Source organism: Glycine soja, chromosome 7 (genome assembly GCF_004193775.1).
Source record: "Glycine soja cultivar W05 chromosome 7, ASM419377v2, whole genome shotgun sequence".
NCBI classification, from domain to species: Eukaryota; Viridiplantae; Streptophyta; class Magnoliopsida; order Fabales; family Fabaceae; genus Glycine; species Glycine soja.
Window position 1 is genome coordinate 1,154,847 of NC_041008.1, and position 17,205 is coordinate 1,172,051.

Consider the following 17,205-nt stretch of genomic DNA (forward strand, 5'->3'; position numbering starts at 1 on the left):
ATTAAATATTAATAAAATTAAATATTAACACAAACTAAATAGATAACATCGAATCAGCTAAAAAAAAGACAAAAAAAAACCAATTTAGTATTACATCTTTCAAACAAGACATATGTTGCCTAAACAATTTTTTGGTACATTTCTTAATTGAAAATTTTACACTATTCTGAATAATTTATTAGATACATAATATCTATGTGCAAATATAAAATCCATACAACTTTTCAGTGTTATAGGTGAACTCATGTATCACGTGTTCTAATAAGTCTCTATATATTCAGATTTAAGTGATAAGAGTGGACCCCGAAAAGAAACTGTTTTTTTATATATATAAACAATACTATGCTATAATAAATTTTATATATATATATATATATATATATATATATATATATATATATATATTAAGAAGAAGAAAAAAAGCGCAAGAGCATCGATCAAATGAACGAATAATGCTCAATTTTCTTTTATTAAAAGTATAATTTAATTTATACATATTGTATGATGTAATATTGGTATAAAATATTTAACATATTTGATGATAAATATTTACTAAAAATAAAAATTTGTATGATTATCTTTATCAACACAATTTTTTTTCCATTCATAAAATTTGAATGTGACTTTACTTAAGAGATTCAATATAATTAACTATCATCAAACAGCTTCCTGGTATATGAACATGCAGGCTTTTTCTTTGTAATCTGAGGGGTATTTCTTATGCCTCATATGAATATTATTCTCTCTTTGCCGTTTCAGAAAAAAAAAAAAAACTTAAGAATATACATGCATATATATATATATATATATATATATATATACATTTATCTTAAATATATATTTTAAAGTAATTATTATAAAAATAAATTATTTTATAATAAAGAACCATCTATGATCAAATAAATGATATATATAACTTGAATTTGCCTGCTGTTAGATAATTTAACAACTAATTAACTGTAAGTAATCTCAGTTCCTTACCGCTAGAAAAGTTAACATTTAATGTTCTGACACATTCAGAATTTGTTATGTACGTCCTTTACATTACACCCAATACTTTATCTTTCAAAATGAGTTTCTCACGTTAAAAAAAAAAAAAAAAGTTGCATCCAACAGACTTTAATTTGTACAAAATGCGTTTTGATTATTAAATTCTAAAAAATTAACCTACCTGATTGTTTTTTAAAAAAAAAAATATGTTCAACCAAATTCTATTGAAGATTAAAAAAAAAGTAGACAAAAAACATAAAAGAAAATAACATTCTGGACTAGTAAAATGAATTATTGGACCGTAAAAATTAGCTTATTACAGTTCAGAAATATTTTATCCTCTATGCAGTAGGCAGAGGTATTGTCTATTTAAAGAAGCAAATCCTCGATGAGGAAAGTGCACAAGTGAGTTTGTTGATCGAGATAACTAGAAACAGTGTGATGAAAATGAAGGTCCTTGTTTTCTTCGTTGCTACAATTTTGGTAGCATGGCAATGCCATGCGTACGATATGTTCCCTCTCCGAATGAACACTGGCTATGGTGCCCGTACTCCGGAGGTGAGATGCGCAAGTTGGAGGCTTGCTGTGGAAGCACACAACATCTTTGGCTTTGAGACCATTCCTGAAGAGTGCGTTGAAGCAACAAAGGAATACATCCATGGCGAACAATATAGATCAGACTCCAAAACAGTTAACCAGCAAGCTTACTTTTATGCCAGAGACCTCGAAGTCCATCCCAAGGACACATTTGTGTTCAGTATAGATGGCACCGTACTCTCTAATATTCCATACTACCAAAAACATGGATATGGGTATTATGCTCTTAGTTAATTTTCTTCTAATACTCTCTTTTTCCGTTTTTGCTATTACTAGGTTACTCCCTTATATGCGCATCATTTATTTTCAACTATTTTTGGTATTGATCGAGTTTCGGTGTTTGGCCCGACTAACAACATTAAGGTTTCTCATCACATGCATGTAGATTTGAAACCTTCATTATATATGACATTTTATGATTAGATATAATATAAAGAAAAAGTTTCATTGTGAGTGCATAAATATATATATATATACAGACACAGGCACATACATGCTTTCAGGATCGTGTTCATTGTTCTTAATGCAATATTTTATGTGATAGGGTGGAGAAATTTAACTCGACCTTGTATGATGAATGGGTTAACAAGGGCAATGCACCGGCACTGCCCGAGACTCTTAAGAATTACAACAAGCTGGTGTCTCTTGGCTTCAAGATTATATTCTTGTCAGGAAGAACACTGGACAAACAGGCCGTAACAGAAGCAAACTTAAAGAAGGCTGGCTACCACACATGGGAAAAATTAATTCTCAAGTCAGTTTTCTTTTTTCTCTATACTATATTCTCAAGTCAATTAATTCTCAACGTTGCACCAAATCTGCCAGGAAGGAACAGTTTATAGATAATCAGAAATTATATAATTATTTTAAGTACATGGTGCGATATGAGTTTGAAATACTAGTAGCTAATTGGATCTATTTTTGGTTGGTGCAGGGATCCACAAGATCCTTCCACTCCAAATGCAGTTTCATACAAAACAGCAGCGAGAGAGAAACTGATAAGGCAGGGATACAACATTGTTGGGATCATTGGAGACCAATGGAGCGATCTCCTCGGAGGCCACAGAGGCGAAAGCAGGACCTTTAAGCTTCCTAATCCCCTGTACTACATTCAGTAGTTCCTTCACCTCTCAACAATCTAGCTTGCTCCTATCTATCTATATGTAATAAGATGCGTTCAAATAGGGGCTCTAGCTTCACTTTATGTTGTTTCAGATGTGTGTCAACAAGTCATGTAAGAGACTTCACTATGTTGTTTTCTCTTTCGTGGCTTTAATAAATTATGCGCCCTTGTTCCATACTTTGATCTTTTCTTTTCTTTTCTTTTTCTTTTTAAGTCAAAGTAATTCATTATTATCAAACTAATGAAAAATACTAACCAATATCCTAAGAGAATTGGTTAAAGAATTTAAAATAATAATATTTTTATTAAGAGACACAAAATTATGTTATTTATAATTTTTTTTTATTTTCATATAACTTACACAATTAATATTTTTGTCTTTTAGTTTTATAACAAATGTCTTAAAAACACTAATTAAAAAGATTCTTTAAAAAATAGTCTTAAGAAAATCTGAGGAACTTAGCTAGGTTTTACAAACTAATATAAAATGTGAATTAAATATATTTTTTCCATTTAATAATTTAGTATTTTTTTTCATCCATTACATTATTTTGAATAATAAAAAATATTATAAAGTGTTTTAAGGATGAAAAATAAAAGAATATATTTTAAATAAAATAAAAAAGAAATTTGCAGGAAAAAAATATCTAAAAGATAAAGATGTTATAAAATCGAGATCGGGAAAGAAGTGCACAAAATCGACGTCGTGAAAGAAGTGCACAAAATCGACGTCGTCTATTACACCATATAATTACACTGTGAACCGACAGTTGGTATTAACACAATGGCCCAATAGAGTAGACCGAGAAATAATTATCTGACAAATATACTGTTCACTAAAAACAAAAAAATGATGAGAAAGCCTGAAAATTACACTATATATATATATATATATATATATGAAATATAATAACTTTATACTATCATTTAATTAAAAATAATTATTTAAATTATTTTAAAATAATTATTTTAAAAATCAATAAATTTATCATACATAATAAATATTTAATATAAATATTAATTAAATGATTATATAAAAAAATGTATACTATCTTTGTATAATCCTTTTTTCATATAAAAATATTAGTGAATGGTGTTTTGAGTTTCAAAATTTTATAAAATTTCGTTTTAATTTCTAATTTATAAATATTACTCTTTTAATATACCCTTTAATTTCTAATTTTAAAAATATTACTCCTAATACAGAGAAATTTTAGTTTTAAAATTCCAAAATCGAGTAGTTTTGATTTCTATATTTTTTGAAATATACATATTTGGTCCCTGTATAAGATAGAAAAACATTAGTTTTATATATTACGTTTGGATATTTTTTATAAAAAAAAATCAACCATGAAAAGTATTCATTTTAAAAGTCAGAACTCAGAATCAAAATTCAAAGTTTAGAAACTTTTTAAGTAAAAACATTGTTAACCCATTAAAATGTTGTCATCACATACATGTAACTAATGCTAAATTTAATTACGTTTATCTTTTATTATATATAAACATCTTAAAAATCTATTAAAAAATACTAGATACAATCACACTCATTTAACTATATATTTTTATTGATGATGCTATTTTTTTGGTATTTTGGGGTTGCTGAAGAACTTGAAGGTGTTTGTCTACAACCTTCCTCTAACCTAAAAAAATAAATTAGTTGGCGAGAGTATTGCAGCAAACATTTGCTGGACTATGTTTGACGCTTAAGAAGCTTTTGAATTAAAATATAAATCTCACAAAAATATATAAATTTATCCTTTAATATTATATCTCTTCTCTTTATCCAAGACACCAAAAGTCTCTTGCAACTTTAGCACTGTTAGCGACTTTCTGACAATTAGTCACGCGCACTCCCTCATTGTGTCTGTACTCTGGAGTCAAACTCATCCATTTTGGAAGCGAAATAATGCTTTTGGGTGAAAAAATTATCTCTCATGCTTTAGTCCGTGTACTGTTTGGACTTTGGAGTGTATGATTTTATATTAACTTTATATTACTTTTTCTGCTTTTGGGTGTGGAAAAAATTATCTCTAATGCTTTGTTTGTTTCAATGCACGGAATGATTTAGAGAGATGGAAAATAACTTCATATTTTGTCCCTGTACCGTTTGGACTTTGGAGTATATTGAGAAAGAAAGGAATAAAAGTATCAGTGTGTGGTTCCATATTAACTTTATATATCGTCTAATTTAGAACGAAAAGGAGTATTTTCTATACAAAGATAAAAATATTATTATTTACAATATATCTCATGTTTTACTATTATTATTAAAATAGAGACATTATCTTTTTCTGCTTTCATTTTTTTGTCATAAAATAACATAAAAAAATCATTTTGTTTTGATATTAAACCCAACCATGCATTCTCCACAACAACCCAACTATACTTTACTTTTAAAATATAAACTATAGAGATATGCCGTCGATTTTTTAAAGGCTTGTATTTTTAGTCCCAGGTAAATTAATGTTTTTTATGTAATTTTATTTTTTTAATTTTAGTTTTTGTAATTTGTGACTTTTTATTTTTGATTTTTTAAGATATTTTATTTATTTTTAATTTTTGCATGTTTATATTTTTTTAATTTTGATCCCATAATATTATAACTTTTTTATTTATAGTCACCCTAAATTCATGTTTATAGAGACTAAAATTAGAAAAACATAAATTTATATTAACTAAAAATGAACAAAATATTTTATAAATATTAAAATTAAAAAATATAAACTTATAACGATTAAAATTAAAAAATTTAGAGAATACAAAAATAAAAATACACTAATTTACAGAGAAAAAATCATATTTAAATCGTTTTTAAATATAAAATCTCTATCTATTTTATTGGAGATCATGAGCATTTATTTAGTCTCTATCTATTTTATAAGTTAGGTGGCTAGAGTGGACCCAAAAGATATCTATGGATTTGAAACATATACTGAACTATTAAGTTAAAAGTAAATCATGAAATATTATACACATTAAAAAATTAAAAATTAAAAAAATAGAGGACCAGAACCCCAACCATCTAAGTAAATTTGTCCACAATAATAAATATATCATTATTTAAAGTCTTAAAGAAAGAAGACCCAAATAAATGTAATGTAGAAGTAGAACACATAAATAACCCAAAAAATCTGCTAGTTTTACTGTGGGTTGCGTTTCCTATGGTACCGTAGGGGTAACACAAAAAGCGACTGTCTGCAACAATAATGAATCTGCACATGGATAAGTGTCAGGTACAGCAGAAGACATACACAACACATAAATAATTTACTGAATATAAATAATTAATATGTTAAAGTTAAATTGAATTGTTTAAATATTATTTGAATTTTATTTTTAATAAAAGTAATTTTTTATTTATTTATTGTCTAAACTTTGAATTAGTCTCTTTCCCTATTGAACCCAAAAGTAAAAAAAAAAAAAAAAATGCACAGCAAGAACCAAAACATGCGGATATTCACCAATAATGTGGCAATTGAATTGAATCTGAGGGCCAGTATGTTTCTTACAAACTACACAAAACGTTAAAAAGATGGAGACATGCATTTGACCCATACGTACCCACCCCAATCTAACAATCCAAACCTAATAACGATGGTCAGCACCGCACCAGCTTCATAGTAAAATGAGTTACAATTTTATATTATATTTAATAAAAAGTAAATCAAAATTTGAAAATCAAAACTTTAATAATATTGAGGTATGTTTGGATCAATTTCTCCATAAACGCTTCTGGAAGATAAATAAAAAAACAACTTTTTATAATTTAAAATTAATTTCTGTATGGACCAATTCTAGAAGTTGTATCACATAAGTTTTTTAATAGAAGATCTTTAATTTATGCATAAACTAATTGATGAAGAATTTTTTTTATTTTTTTCTAATTCTAGAAGTGTTTTCGAAGATATTTATCTAAACATACTTATATTAATTAAAAAATAGAAGTGGTCATGAAAGTTACGGGTTAGATATAATATTAATAAAAAAATATAATTTATACATCACATGTGCTGATTTTAAAAAGTTTTTTTCAAATAATTAAAATCGTAGATAACTATTACGATATTTCATTCTTTAAAATAAAATATAAAAGTAAAGTTATTTTATTTTGTTTAATTTTTTTACACTATTTTTATACTTAAAATAACAAGTTGTACGTTATTATTCACACCTATGACTCTACATTTAAAAGTCCTGAATGTGAGTTCTTATGTTAAGAATTTATTCAACTTTTACACTATCTCAATAATTTTGAAATTAATTAATTACCACTTTGTGGTAAACAAAGCCGAGTTTCATGATTAGAAAGTAAAAGGTAAAAGTAAAACAATTTCACGTTCAAAACAAAAAAAAATGTAAAAAACAAATTGTACAAAAATTTCGTGTTTCGCGACTACCAAGGAAGAGTTATCGCTGCTGCCTCTTGCTTTCAGCCACACAAATTGCAGAGGGCATGGCACACAAATTGTCAAGTCCTTGTCTCGGCCTGGAACACGAGGGAAACGCAACAACACGGTACATATATACTTGGATTCAGGAGTGGGTTTTTTTCCCTCTTCATTTTTTTTCATTATATTATATAAAATTTATTTTAATTAGTTTTAAAATTACTTATTTATTAAATTAAATTTTTTAATTTTGTTTTTAATTAATTTTTTTAATAAGAAAATTGTATTATTAAAAATAATTATTTTTGTAATATAATTATATTACTAAATATAATTAGTTTATTTATGTCATTAAATTTAATTAAAAATGATAAAAAAATTTGTTTAACAATTTATTTATAAAAGAACTTTATACTGCATTATCAATAAAATACTTAAACAATTAAGAATGATAAGACTTTCTGTTATAACCATGTTGTCGGTAAATTAAATATTTTTTCTACTTTTCCTTCTTCGTCCATCTCAGTGGGAATGCGAGTTGAAACAAGATGACCCGTTGTAGTCTTCTTCATCCTTGGATTAGAACCCCACTGAACTCCTTCATATCTTTGCCACGTTGGTTCGTGTGGGAGTAAATCAAAAGGATTGTCATAAACGTGTCAAATGTGTTGTAAAGTGAAGACATGTATCCCCACATTGATCATGCACAATAGAAATTGGTTATTTTTAATAAACTAGTCATCGAAAGAGAAGAAGACATGTATTATGCACAACATATTCCAGATCATCATTAGTTTTGTCATATTTACGTTGTAATTATATTTTTTAATATGTTTCATTATTGTTGATTATCATCTCAGTTACTACACTTTAAAATTTTATATCTATTGTATATGATAGATGTATCAATTATTTTTTCACTGTATTTTTTAATTTATTTTAATACTACTAATTAATTTTCTTATTTTTTAATTAATGAGCATAACAAAAAAAAAAACATCAACAACACATAAATTTAACTATAAAATTACATACAACCTAACTAAAAAATTATACTCTAATTTTATCTAAAATTTTTATTTTTCTTTTAAAAAATTAAAATTAAAAAATTTAATTTAATAAATAAATAATTTTAAAACTAATTAAAAAAATTATATAATATAATATTTATATTTTATAATATTTTAAACTATAAAAAAAATACCAAAGTATGGAAGTCGGGATGATCAAACCCAACTTCCAACAAGCATTCCAAAAATAGTGCACTACATGAATAAAAGAAGAAAGTGATGTAGATTGGGAAAAAAGTGGAAAGAGAAAGTGCATTGACGAAAAAAAACCAAATGTAAAGAATTACTACCTAACAACATTGTCAACCAACATGGTTTGGTTATGATTAGCATATATATTCCTGTATTTAAAATATGTTGTTGATACTCATGTTTGTGTAAATGAAAAGTATTTGTAGAAAAAATAAAACTCTTAAATGGGTCTTATCCGGTCAAAGGACACCCTCATGAGCTCACCAATTAATGTAATCAAGCAAATAAATTACCATTAACGTAAGCTTACAAGTCGTAAGCTCAGTGTTATTATCTACAAATTTAAAAAGTCAATTATATCACGTGGACCATAAAAAAAAAGGTTGCCGCGCTTAATTTCCTGTATCTAGCTAGCTAGCTAGCTAGAGGAATGGTCTATTTAAAGAAGAAAATTAAGCCTACACCAGGAAGCTGGAAAAGTTAGAAGTAGTGAAGAAAATGAAAGTCATTGTTTTCTTCGTTGCTATAATAATTTTAGGTGCAGAATGGCAATGCAATGGGTCAGAGCATGAGCATGAGCATGAGCATGGCCACAGCTACCAAATTTTCCCTCTGCGAATGAAAACCGGCCCCGGTGGCCACTACATTCCGGAGGTATCGTGCAAAAGTTGGAGGCTTGGTGTGGAAGCACACAACGTCATTGACTGGAGAACCATTCCTCAAGATTGCGAGGGATATATAGGAAACTACATGCTTGGCCACCAATATAGATCAGACTCCAAAACAGTTTGCCGTGAAGCTTATTTTTATGCTAAAACCATCAACATCACTGCCAAAACCACATGGGTGTTTGATGTAGATGAGACTACGCTCTCTAATCTCCCTTACTTTGCTGATCATGGATTTGGGTATCATCTTTTTTTCTATCAATTTAATTACTTTTCGTTAATGTTTGAAAAAATAATTAATATATCTAAAAAAATAGAAAATAATTTTATGAAAAAAGACAAATAAATTTCTGAAAATAATCTTAGGACAAGAAGGAATATTTTTTTTTCCATCTTTTTCTCAACTACTTTTGTATATATTGAGTTTCAGTGTGACCCAAGAACTAATTAAGTCAATAAAAATAATCATATCATGTATTTTGTAAATTAAAAATAAATAACAACAGAATAAATAATAAGAACTTAAAAGTGAAGTTGAATTTTCATATACTATACATTGGATAAAACAAGGTGTTGGCTAAAACTAAAAGAAATAATAATAAACCTTATTTTCTTAAGTGCAGGCTCCATCGATTCTGAGATTAGATAGTCAGGTTTAAACCTGACTATTTCTACATATACCATTTTTTTTTTGGGTGCTTTGTGTTAAACAATCTACATATCTGACTATTACATTGATTTTGGGATCGAATTAATTATACGGTTAAATTTTATTTTATTTTGCATCTGGCTCAACATTCTTCTTTGCATACACATATCTCATTATATATTTATAGTGAATTTTTTTATTGAACAATAATTAATCAATTTCCTGGTCATAGGGTGGAGCTATATAATGCAACAGCGTTTAATGAATGGGTTGACCTTGGCGAGGCACCGGCACTGCCAGAGAGTCTCAAACTGTACAATAAACTGTTGTCTCTTGGCATCAAAATTGTATTCATAACAGGAAGACCACTGTATCAACAGGCTGTAACTGCTACCAACTTAAAGCTTGCTGGATACTACAAATGGGAAAAGTTAATTACCAAGTAAGTCTCTTTTTTTCTATATTTTTTTATAATTCCAAAATATTTTGTATAGAAATCCAGTTAATATATAAAATATTTTCAAAATATAAGTAAATATTGAACTAATTAAGATTACATACTTTATATTTGATTTCTCTAAAATTTGACATATATATTTAATTATCATGATCAAGATAATATTACATAATTTTCATGTTGTTTGAGTGCTCTTTATAGAAGTTCCACTTTAATTAAAAATTAATTCAATCGTTGTCAAATATTCAACACCAATATATAATATTTCTTACAATTAGTACTTTTTTTTTTACTTATTTAACCTATCTATTTTTTTACATCAGCAATTCAGCTAGTTTCTTGTTTTCTTCACGTCATAGTTTTGTTAATTTAGAACATATATGTTTCAATTGTTTTTTTTATTACGATAGTATCATCAAATTCATGACATTGAATAAATTATCAATAAAATTAACTTTGGTTGATGTGATATGAATTATTAATTTAAAGATATAAAAAGCTAATAATTATATATTTTAAATGCATAATAAAATAGTCGAATTATTGGTTATCTGTACACAAGTATATTTTATACAAAAAATAACTGATTTTCTCTTAAATTCTGATAAAATAAAATAATTAATTTTATATTTCTTTGTTTTTAATTTCTTCCTTAATTAAATAAGTGTAGTGGCTTTTAAAAATAAATTATTTGCTAGTATCTATACGTTTTCTTAAATATACATTTTTAATTTGAGTCTTATGAAAAATTAATTAATATTCACATGTTTATTTATTTTCAATTCTGTTATATTATTGTTTGACATTGTTATAATATTATTTGTTAGATTTTTAACTTAATAAAATATAATAAATAAATTAATAGTGATTTCAAATATAAAATATGATATCTTTAATTTCTATATTTGAAAATTATTTTTAATTTAAGTATAGAGACTAAAATATCAATAAATAATTAAGTAGAATTATGGTACAATATTAAATTTTGAGTCCAAACTAAAAAATTATTTTTTTACACATAGGAATCATATGGATGAGACATAATAATCATTAGCTAGCACGTGCACTAAAAATATGTATTTATAATTGTTCGAGTTAACAAAAAAATTAACGGTAAAATTAATTATCACACTTCTTACCAATTTAAAGATAAAAAATTTTAATTTTTTATCTTTCAAAAATCTAACTTGTCAACGTCTAATACATTAAAGGATAAATTTAGGTATTTGGTTTTAGATTTTTAGTGTGATGTTGTTGACATTGAAGTGGATTATACTATCTTCGTTCCTTTTTATATGTCTTTTAAGATTGTTATATAAAAAAAAATATGATAATTTTTTGTTTTAATAAACAAATTGTGAATTTTCCTATTTTATTTTATTTTCTTTTAACTTCACAATAAATAAATATGTAAATTAATTAAAGATTAACAAAAAATTAAGTTATAATTAATAAAAGAGTAATTAATGTGTTCTTAAATTTGAATTATACAAATAACAAATAAATAGAAACAAAAATGCTCTCAAAATACGATAATTAAAAAAGAACAGAAGAAGTAATTTGCATGTTCATTCAACAAATAAATTTTAAGAGTTTAATGACTAACTGTATAAAGCAATTGTACACAATCAGTCAAACATTGTCATTAGTATACTTTTAAGATAACCGTTGTAAGCAAATTAATGACCAAGTATACATAATTGTTGTAATGGAATGATACATAATTTTATTTTATTTTTATAAATTCTAAGCAATTAGTTCTTTACAATTCACTAGAATTGGTTTTGTGGTAAGAAATTTCGATATATTTTGTATAAACTCCTTGTTTTATAGCTATTATTATACACTAAACGGAATATAATTGGTTTTGGTTGCAGGGATACAGATAAATACAATGGTAAGACAGCAGTTACATACAAATCAACTGAGAGGCAGAAGCTGGAGGAAAATGGATACAACATCATTGGAAACATTGGAGACCAATGGAGCGATATATTAGGAACCAACACAGGCCATAGGACCTTTAAGTTGCCTGATCCCATGTACTACATTAGTTGAGGTCTCTAGGCTCTTATGAATGAAATGAGATATGTAGTAATTAATAATGGAGAGACTTAACCTAGGGGCACTCGTTATTGCTATGTTTCATATGTATGTGACTTTGTGTGAGACAGTAGTTACGTGAGACTGCACAAGCACAACTTAACGTTGTTTTATCTTTCGTGGTTTTAGTATGATTTTTATTTTCAGAATTGATTTTGAGTCTATAATCAATTTTAGTTCTAGAATTAATTTTAAGTAGTTTTTGTGTTAAATCAAGAAATTTATATTAAATTATACTCGATTTTATAATTAAAATATTCAAATATAAATTACATTACTTAATTGATATTAATCAAAATTAATTTTTTAATGCTCATCAAAATATACACTTAATAAATTACGTCTTTCTTCCTTTTTTTAAATCAGCCAAAATATATTATAAAACAAATGAATAGTGATACATAAATCACTGATAATTTTATACACAGTATATTTTACCACACCCTATTCTTTTAGTTTTATTTTCTTATAGAAAATTTAAAAATAATGAATAGAATTCTGTAAATTATTAACACACCAATTGCTGATGTCTTGAATTTGCTGAAGACACATGCTAGCTAGCTAGTAGCTCCATCCATGGATACGGTGGAACCACCAATATATAATTGCATGTATAACATTATAAAACTGGCAACGAGTGTGGTATGGCAGAGGGCATGTTTCTCCTTTATGATGTGTTTTGGAACAATAGACAGAAATGAGGAGAGGAAAAAAAAGTTTCACATTTGAATTAAACAAGGTGGAAGAAATAAATTGAGTTTTGTTTATAGAAGTAAAATTTTCTTTAACAAAACAAAAGAAAGTACATCATTTTATTTCCATTTAACTAACTATACCAAAAACAATTTTTAATGTCTTGTTTAGGTAAACTTTAAAAAAAAAACACTTGTAAAAAATTAAAAATAAGAAAATAAAATTATTTTTAAAAAATCATTAGTTAAAATCAGTTTAAGCACTTCAACTTTATAGAATTTCTCTTGTTTATTTTTGACCAAAAACTTGATTTAATTTATATATAAATTAATTTAACTTAGGCTAAAATACTTTTTTGTCCTCCATTTTTTATAGTATGTCATGTTTTAATTAATTATTTATCTATTAAATTTTTATTGTGGTCCTTATGTTTTAAATGTGAGCCAATACGATCTTTTCAATTGTTTGGCATTAACAATGTTAGTGTTTTAAAATAGCTAATTCTAATATAGTGGTATTTTAATCATCACTATGTTAAAATTAATTATTTCAGTTACTTATCATGATAAAATAATTAATCTAAACGAAGTGGTGATTTTTAATTGTCATAATTTTTTGTATTAAACTTTGAAAATAATGAACCCGAAAACTTGAAAGCAAACGAAGAATGAAATGTATCAGCCGCATGCATTAAGAAAAATATCCAAAACAAATAAATGTTTTCTTACTACAATCCATCATGCACGATAGAACAAAAAAATCGAAGTGAAACAAGGTTGTTTAATAAACTCCATGGGACACTAACAAGGGAATTAAAGGGAGGAAATGGGGTGTGAGTAATAGTGGGGAGGGAAAAAAAAAAAGAAGCAAAATTTATACTTTATTCTAAAATTGGGTTGCACTTAGCATAATGGAGGTGTCGTTAACAATACCCGAAGAGTGAAAAGTCTGAAGCACGTTGATGATCCATTACCAAACATGTACGATGCATAAAAAGTTAAACCTTGGAGGTATTAATTTAACATGAAGGGGATTATTCTTTGTACCACCTTTTTTTGCTATCTATTTTATTTTTCTCTTCAATTCTTAAAATATATATAAAAAATGTTACCTTTCAAATTAAACTTGAATTCCAAAAAATATTTTTTACATGATGTAAAAATTTATTTTCTAAAATCATACTTAACATAGGTTCAAAAACTAAATTCGAAAAACAATACTATGCACGGTTCTAGAAATTAAATTTCAAAAAAATGTAAAATATAGCTTCCTAGTTTAATTTCCGGAACTTTGTAATGTAGTTATGAGCATTGTCCGCGGAAAAGAATAAAATGTGATGAAATTAATTGCGCATTGTTTTCAAGAGCGAGTGATAGGCACCACAAACTAAAATGACTGCTGAATGGAAGAGAGCCGATGGAGTATTGAGTAGTCAATTTTAGATAATCGATTATGGAAATAAAATGATGTTATTTTATTGAACACAAAATTATATCACTTGTTCATTTACAAAGGAAAAAGGTGTACGTACAGCCTACTGTTAACAGATATTTTATCCTCTAGCGATGAAGCAAGACTTATTATTTTATTTTCAAATCAAAAAAATTATTTCTTCTATTTCTTAGAATAATTAATTTTAATAAATTTTTATGAAACTTGTTTTATTTATTTTATTTTATAAACACTATTTTATATGTATTATTAGTTAATAATTATTATTTTTTTAATTATAAAAATTTATAAATTAAAATAAATTATTTAATATGTGTTTAATATTTAATTTTACACGTATTTACTTTTCGTTCAATCTCTGTTTGAGATTCCACAATGAATGTATGTACCTCAATACTGAACCGTTCACAGATATTTTATCCTCTAGCGATGGAGCAAAACTTTTTATTTTATTGACTAAACTATAATTTTAAATTTATGGTTTTGATTTTTTTTTATATTTAGTTCTCTTATTTTTTAAATAAATAATTTTGATAAACTCTTAAAATACTTTTTTTAGTTAATATTATAGATATTATTTTACATGTATTATTAAATATTTTTTAATTTACAAATTTTTATAATTAAAAAAATTAATAATTTTTAACTGATAATACAGTGTTTATCAAACTAACTAAAAAAAAGTGATTTATTACCTAATCTTTTGGCCAAGAGGCCAGCTTACATAACTGTTACAATAATACTTATTATAATTTAGCTTATTTTATTTTTATAATTACACAAATTTTACCTTTCAATTTCTACATTTAAAAATTATTATTTTTTAATTTCTATTCAAACATGTTTGAAGAATGATAACGATTAAAAAAAGATTTGAAAGTAGTTGTAAAAGGACTAATTAAAAAGAGATATGATTTTTAAGTGTAAAGAGTAAAAAGTAAAATTTAGTCAATGATATAGGAAAGAGATCAATCATTTTTCCTTTGTTTAAAGAAGAAAACCCCATGCATGCCCGGAATTAAGCTGCAACAATTAGTTGTAATAGGCAGAGCCAGTGAGGAGAATGAAGGTCCTTGTTTTCTTTGTTGCTATAATTCTAGTAGCATGGCAATGCCATGGCTCAGACCCTCTGAGAATGAACACGGGCCAGGGTGGCCACTATATTCCTGAGGTGTCATGCCAAAGTTGGAGGCACATAACATCATTGAGTGGTTCTCTATTCCTGCAGAGGGAACTACATGCTAGGTGACCAATACAGATCTGACTCCAAAACTGTTTGCCGTCAAGCTTATTTTTATGCTAAAACCCTCAATATCACTGCCAAAGACATGGATTTTTGACATAGACGAAACTACACTGTCTAATATCCAATATTATGCCGATACTGGATTTGGGTATATGCTCTTTAATTTTTCGGTTTAATTTTCTATTTAGTTAAGATTTACTCATGTTTCATTTAATTACTTTCTACTCCTTAACATGATGCATGGTTTAATTTTAATTTGTCATACATATGATAGGGTGGAACCATATAATGCGACGAAGTTTGGTGAATGGGTTTACCTTGGCAAGGCACCAGCACTACCGGAGAGTCTTAAAATTTAGAACAAACCGGTGTTCCTTGGCATCAAGATTGTATTCATAACAGGAAGACCACTGGCTCAACAGGATGTAACAGCTAAGAACCTAAAGACTGCTGGATTTCACACATGGGAAAAGTTGATTACCAAGTGAGTTTCTTTTTGTTTTTTATAATTATAAAATGTTTTGTGTAGGGAATCCACTTAATTAACTCCCTTTATAATAATTCTAAACTTCTTTATTCGACAAAAAGTGTTATTTTATTTACTCCATATCATTCATACGGATTGATGATTCGTATGAATTTTTTTTTGTAAAATTAATTTTTAATTTTTTAATTTTTTTTAAATAATTAAAAATCAAATAAATAAATAAATAAAACTCATACGGATTGATGATCCATATATATCATATGGATTGTCAATCCATATAACTCATACGGATTGTTGATTCGTATGAGTTTTTTTTTTAAAATTAATTTTAATTTTTTAATTGTTTTTTGAAATAATTAAAAATTAAAAAAAAAAACTCATACGGACTATTAATCCGTATGATTCATATGGATTGTCAATCCATATGATTTATACAAATCATCAATCCATATGACTCATATAGATCATTAATCTTTATAATTTTTTTTTAATTATTTTTTTAAAATACGGATCATCAATCTGTACGAGTTTTTTTAAAATAAATTTTAGTTATTTTTTTAAAAAATAATTAAAAACTATAATAAAAAAACTCATATGGATTGGTCAATCCGTATTTAAAGAAAAGGTGAAGGGCATTTTAGGCCTTTCACCTGCTGCTGTGTGTCCCAGCAAAACCTACGGTGCCCAAAGTAACCCACCACTGAAGTGTACAAGGAAAGGCCCGTGTTCGCGTTCAACCTAATGCATAACGAAAGCCCATATATATAAATAATGGTATGATACGTATGGGCTATATAACGTTGCTACCACTACCAGTGGACTATAATCCATGGATCTAGATCTTTTAAACTAATAAAAGAGTATACTTTCAAAAAAAATTATTTAATGTTTGAATTTGTGATAAAAAGGAAAAATATGTATAAATATGAAATATAAGAGTAAATGTACATATACTTACCTTTTAATTAATATTTTATTTAAACAAATGTGCTGTAGTATTATGTAGTCTTTAAAAAAATTATACAAAATTATATATTCTACATCTACTTAATTCAAAAAGTTTAATAGTTGATTTCATAAAATTTAA

General features: G+C 26.4%; 2 protein-coding genes and 1 pseudogene across 2 annotated transcripts; all 3 read left to right on the forward strand.

The window, feature by feature from the left end:
• Nucleotides 1-1,373: 1,373 nt before the first annotated feature.
• LOC114417976 (stem 28 kDa glycoprotein) lies at nucleotides 1,374-2,887 on the forward strand. The gene is made up of 3 exons (XM_028383081.1): nucleotides 1,374-1,802; nucleotides 2,132-2,341; nucleotides 2,522-2,887. Exons 1-3 carry the CDS (start codon nucleotides 1,432-1,434, stop codon nucleotides 2,703-2,705), a joined length of 765 nt encoding a protein of 254 aa, XP_028238882.1. The 5' UTR covers nucleotides 1,374-1,431; the 3' UTR covers nucleotides 2,706-2,887.
• A 5,921-nt stretch (nucleotides 2,888-8,808) lies between these two features.
• LOC114417977 (stem 28 kDa glycoprotein-like) lies at nucleotides 8,809-12,391 on the forward strand. Its single transcript, XM_028383083.1, has 3 exons — nucleotides 8,809-9,271; nucleotides 9,913-10,122; nucleotides 12,015-12,391. The coding sequence occupies exons 1-3, from the start codon at nucleotides 8,862-8,864 to the stop codon at nucleotides 12,193-12,195; spliced, it is 801 nt and encodes a 266-aa protein (XP_028238884.1). The 5' UTR covers nucleotides 8,809-8,861; the 3' UTR covers nucleotides 12,196-12,391.
• Nucleotides 12,392-15,439: 3,048 nt separating this feature from the next.
• LOC114417798 lies at nucleotides 15,440-16,197 on the forward strand (annotated as a pseudogene).
• The last annotated feature ends 1,008 nt before the right edge of the window (nucleotides 16,198-17,205 follow it).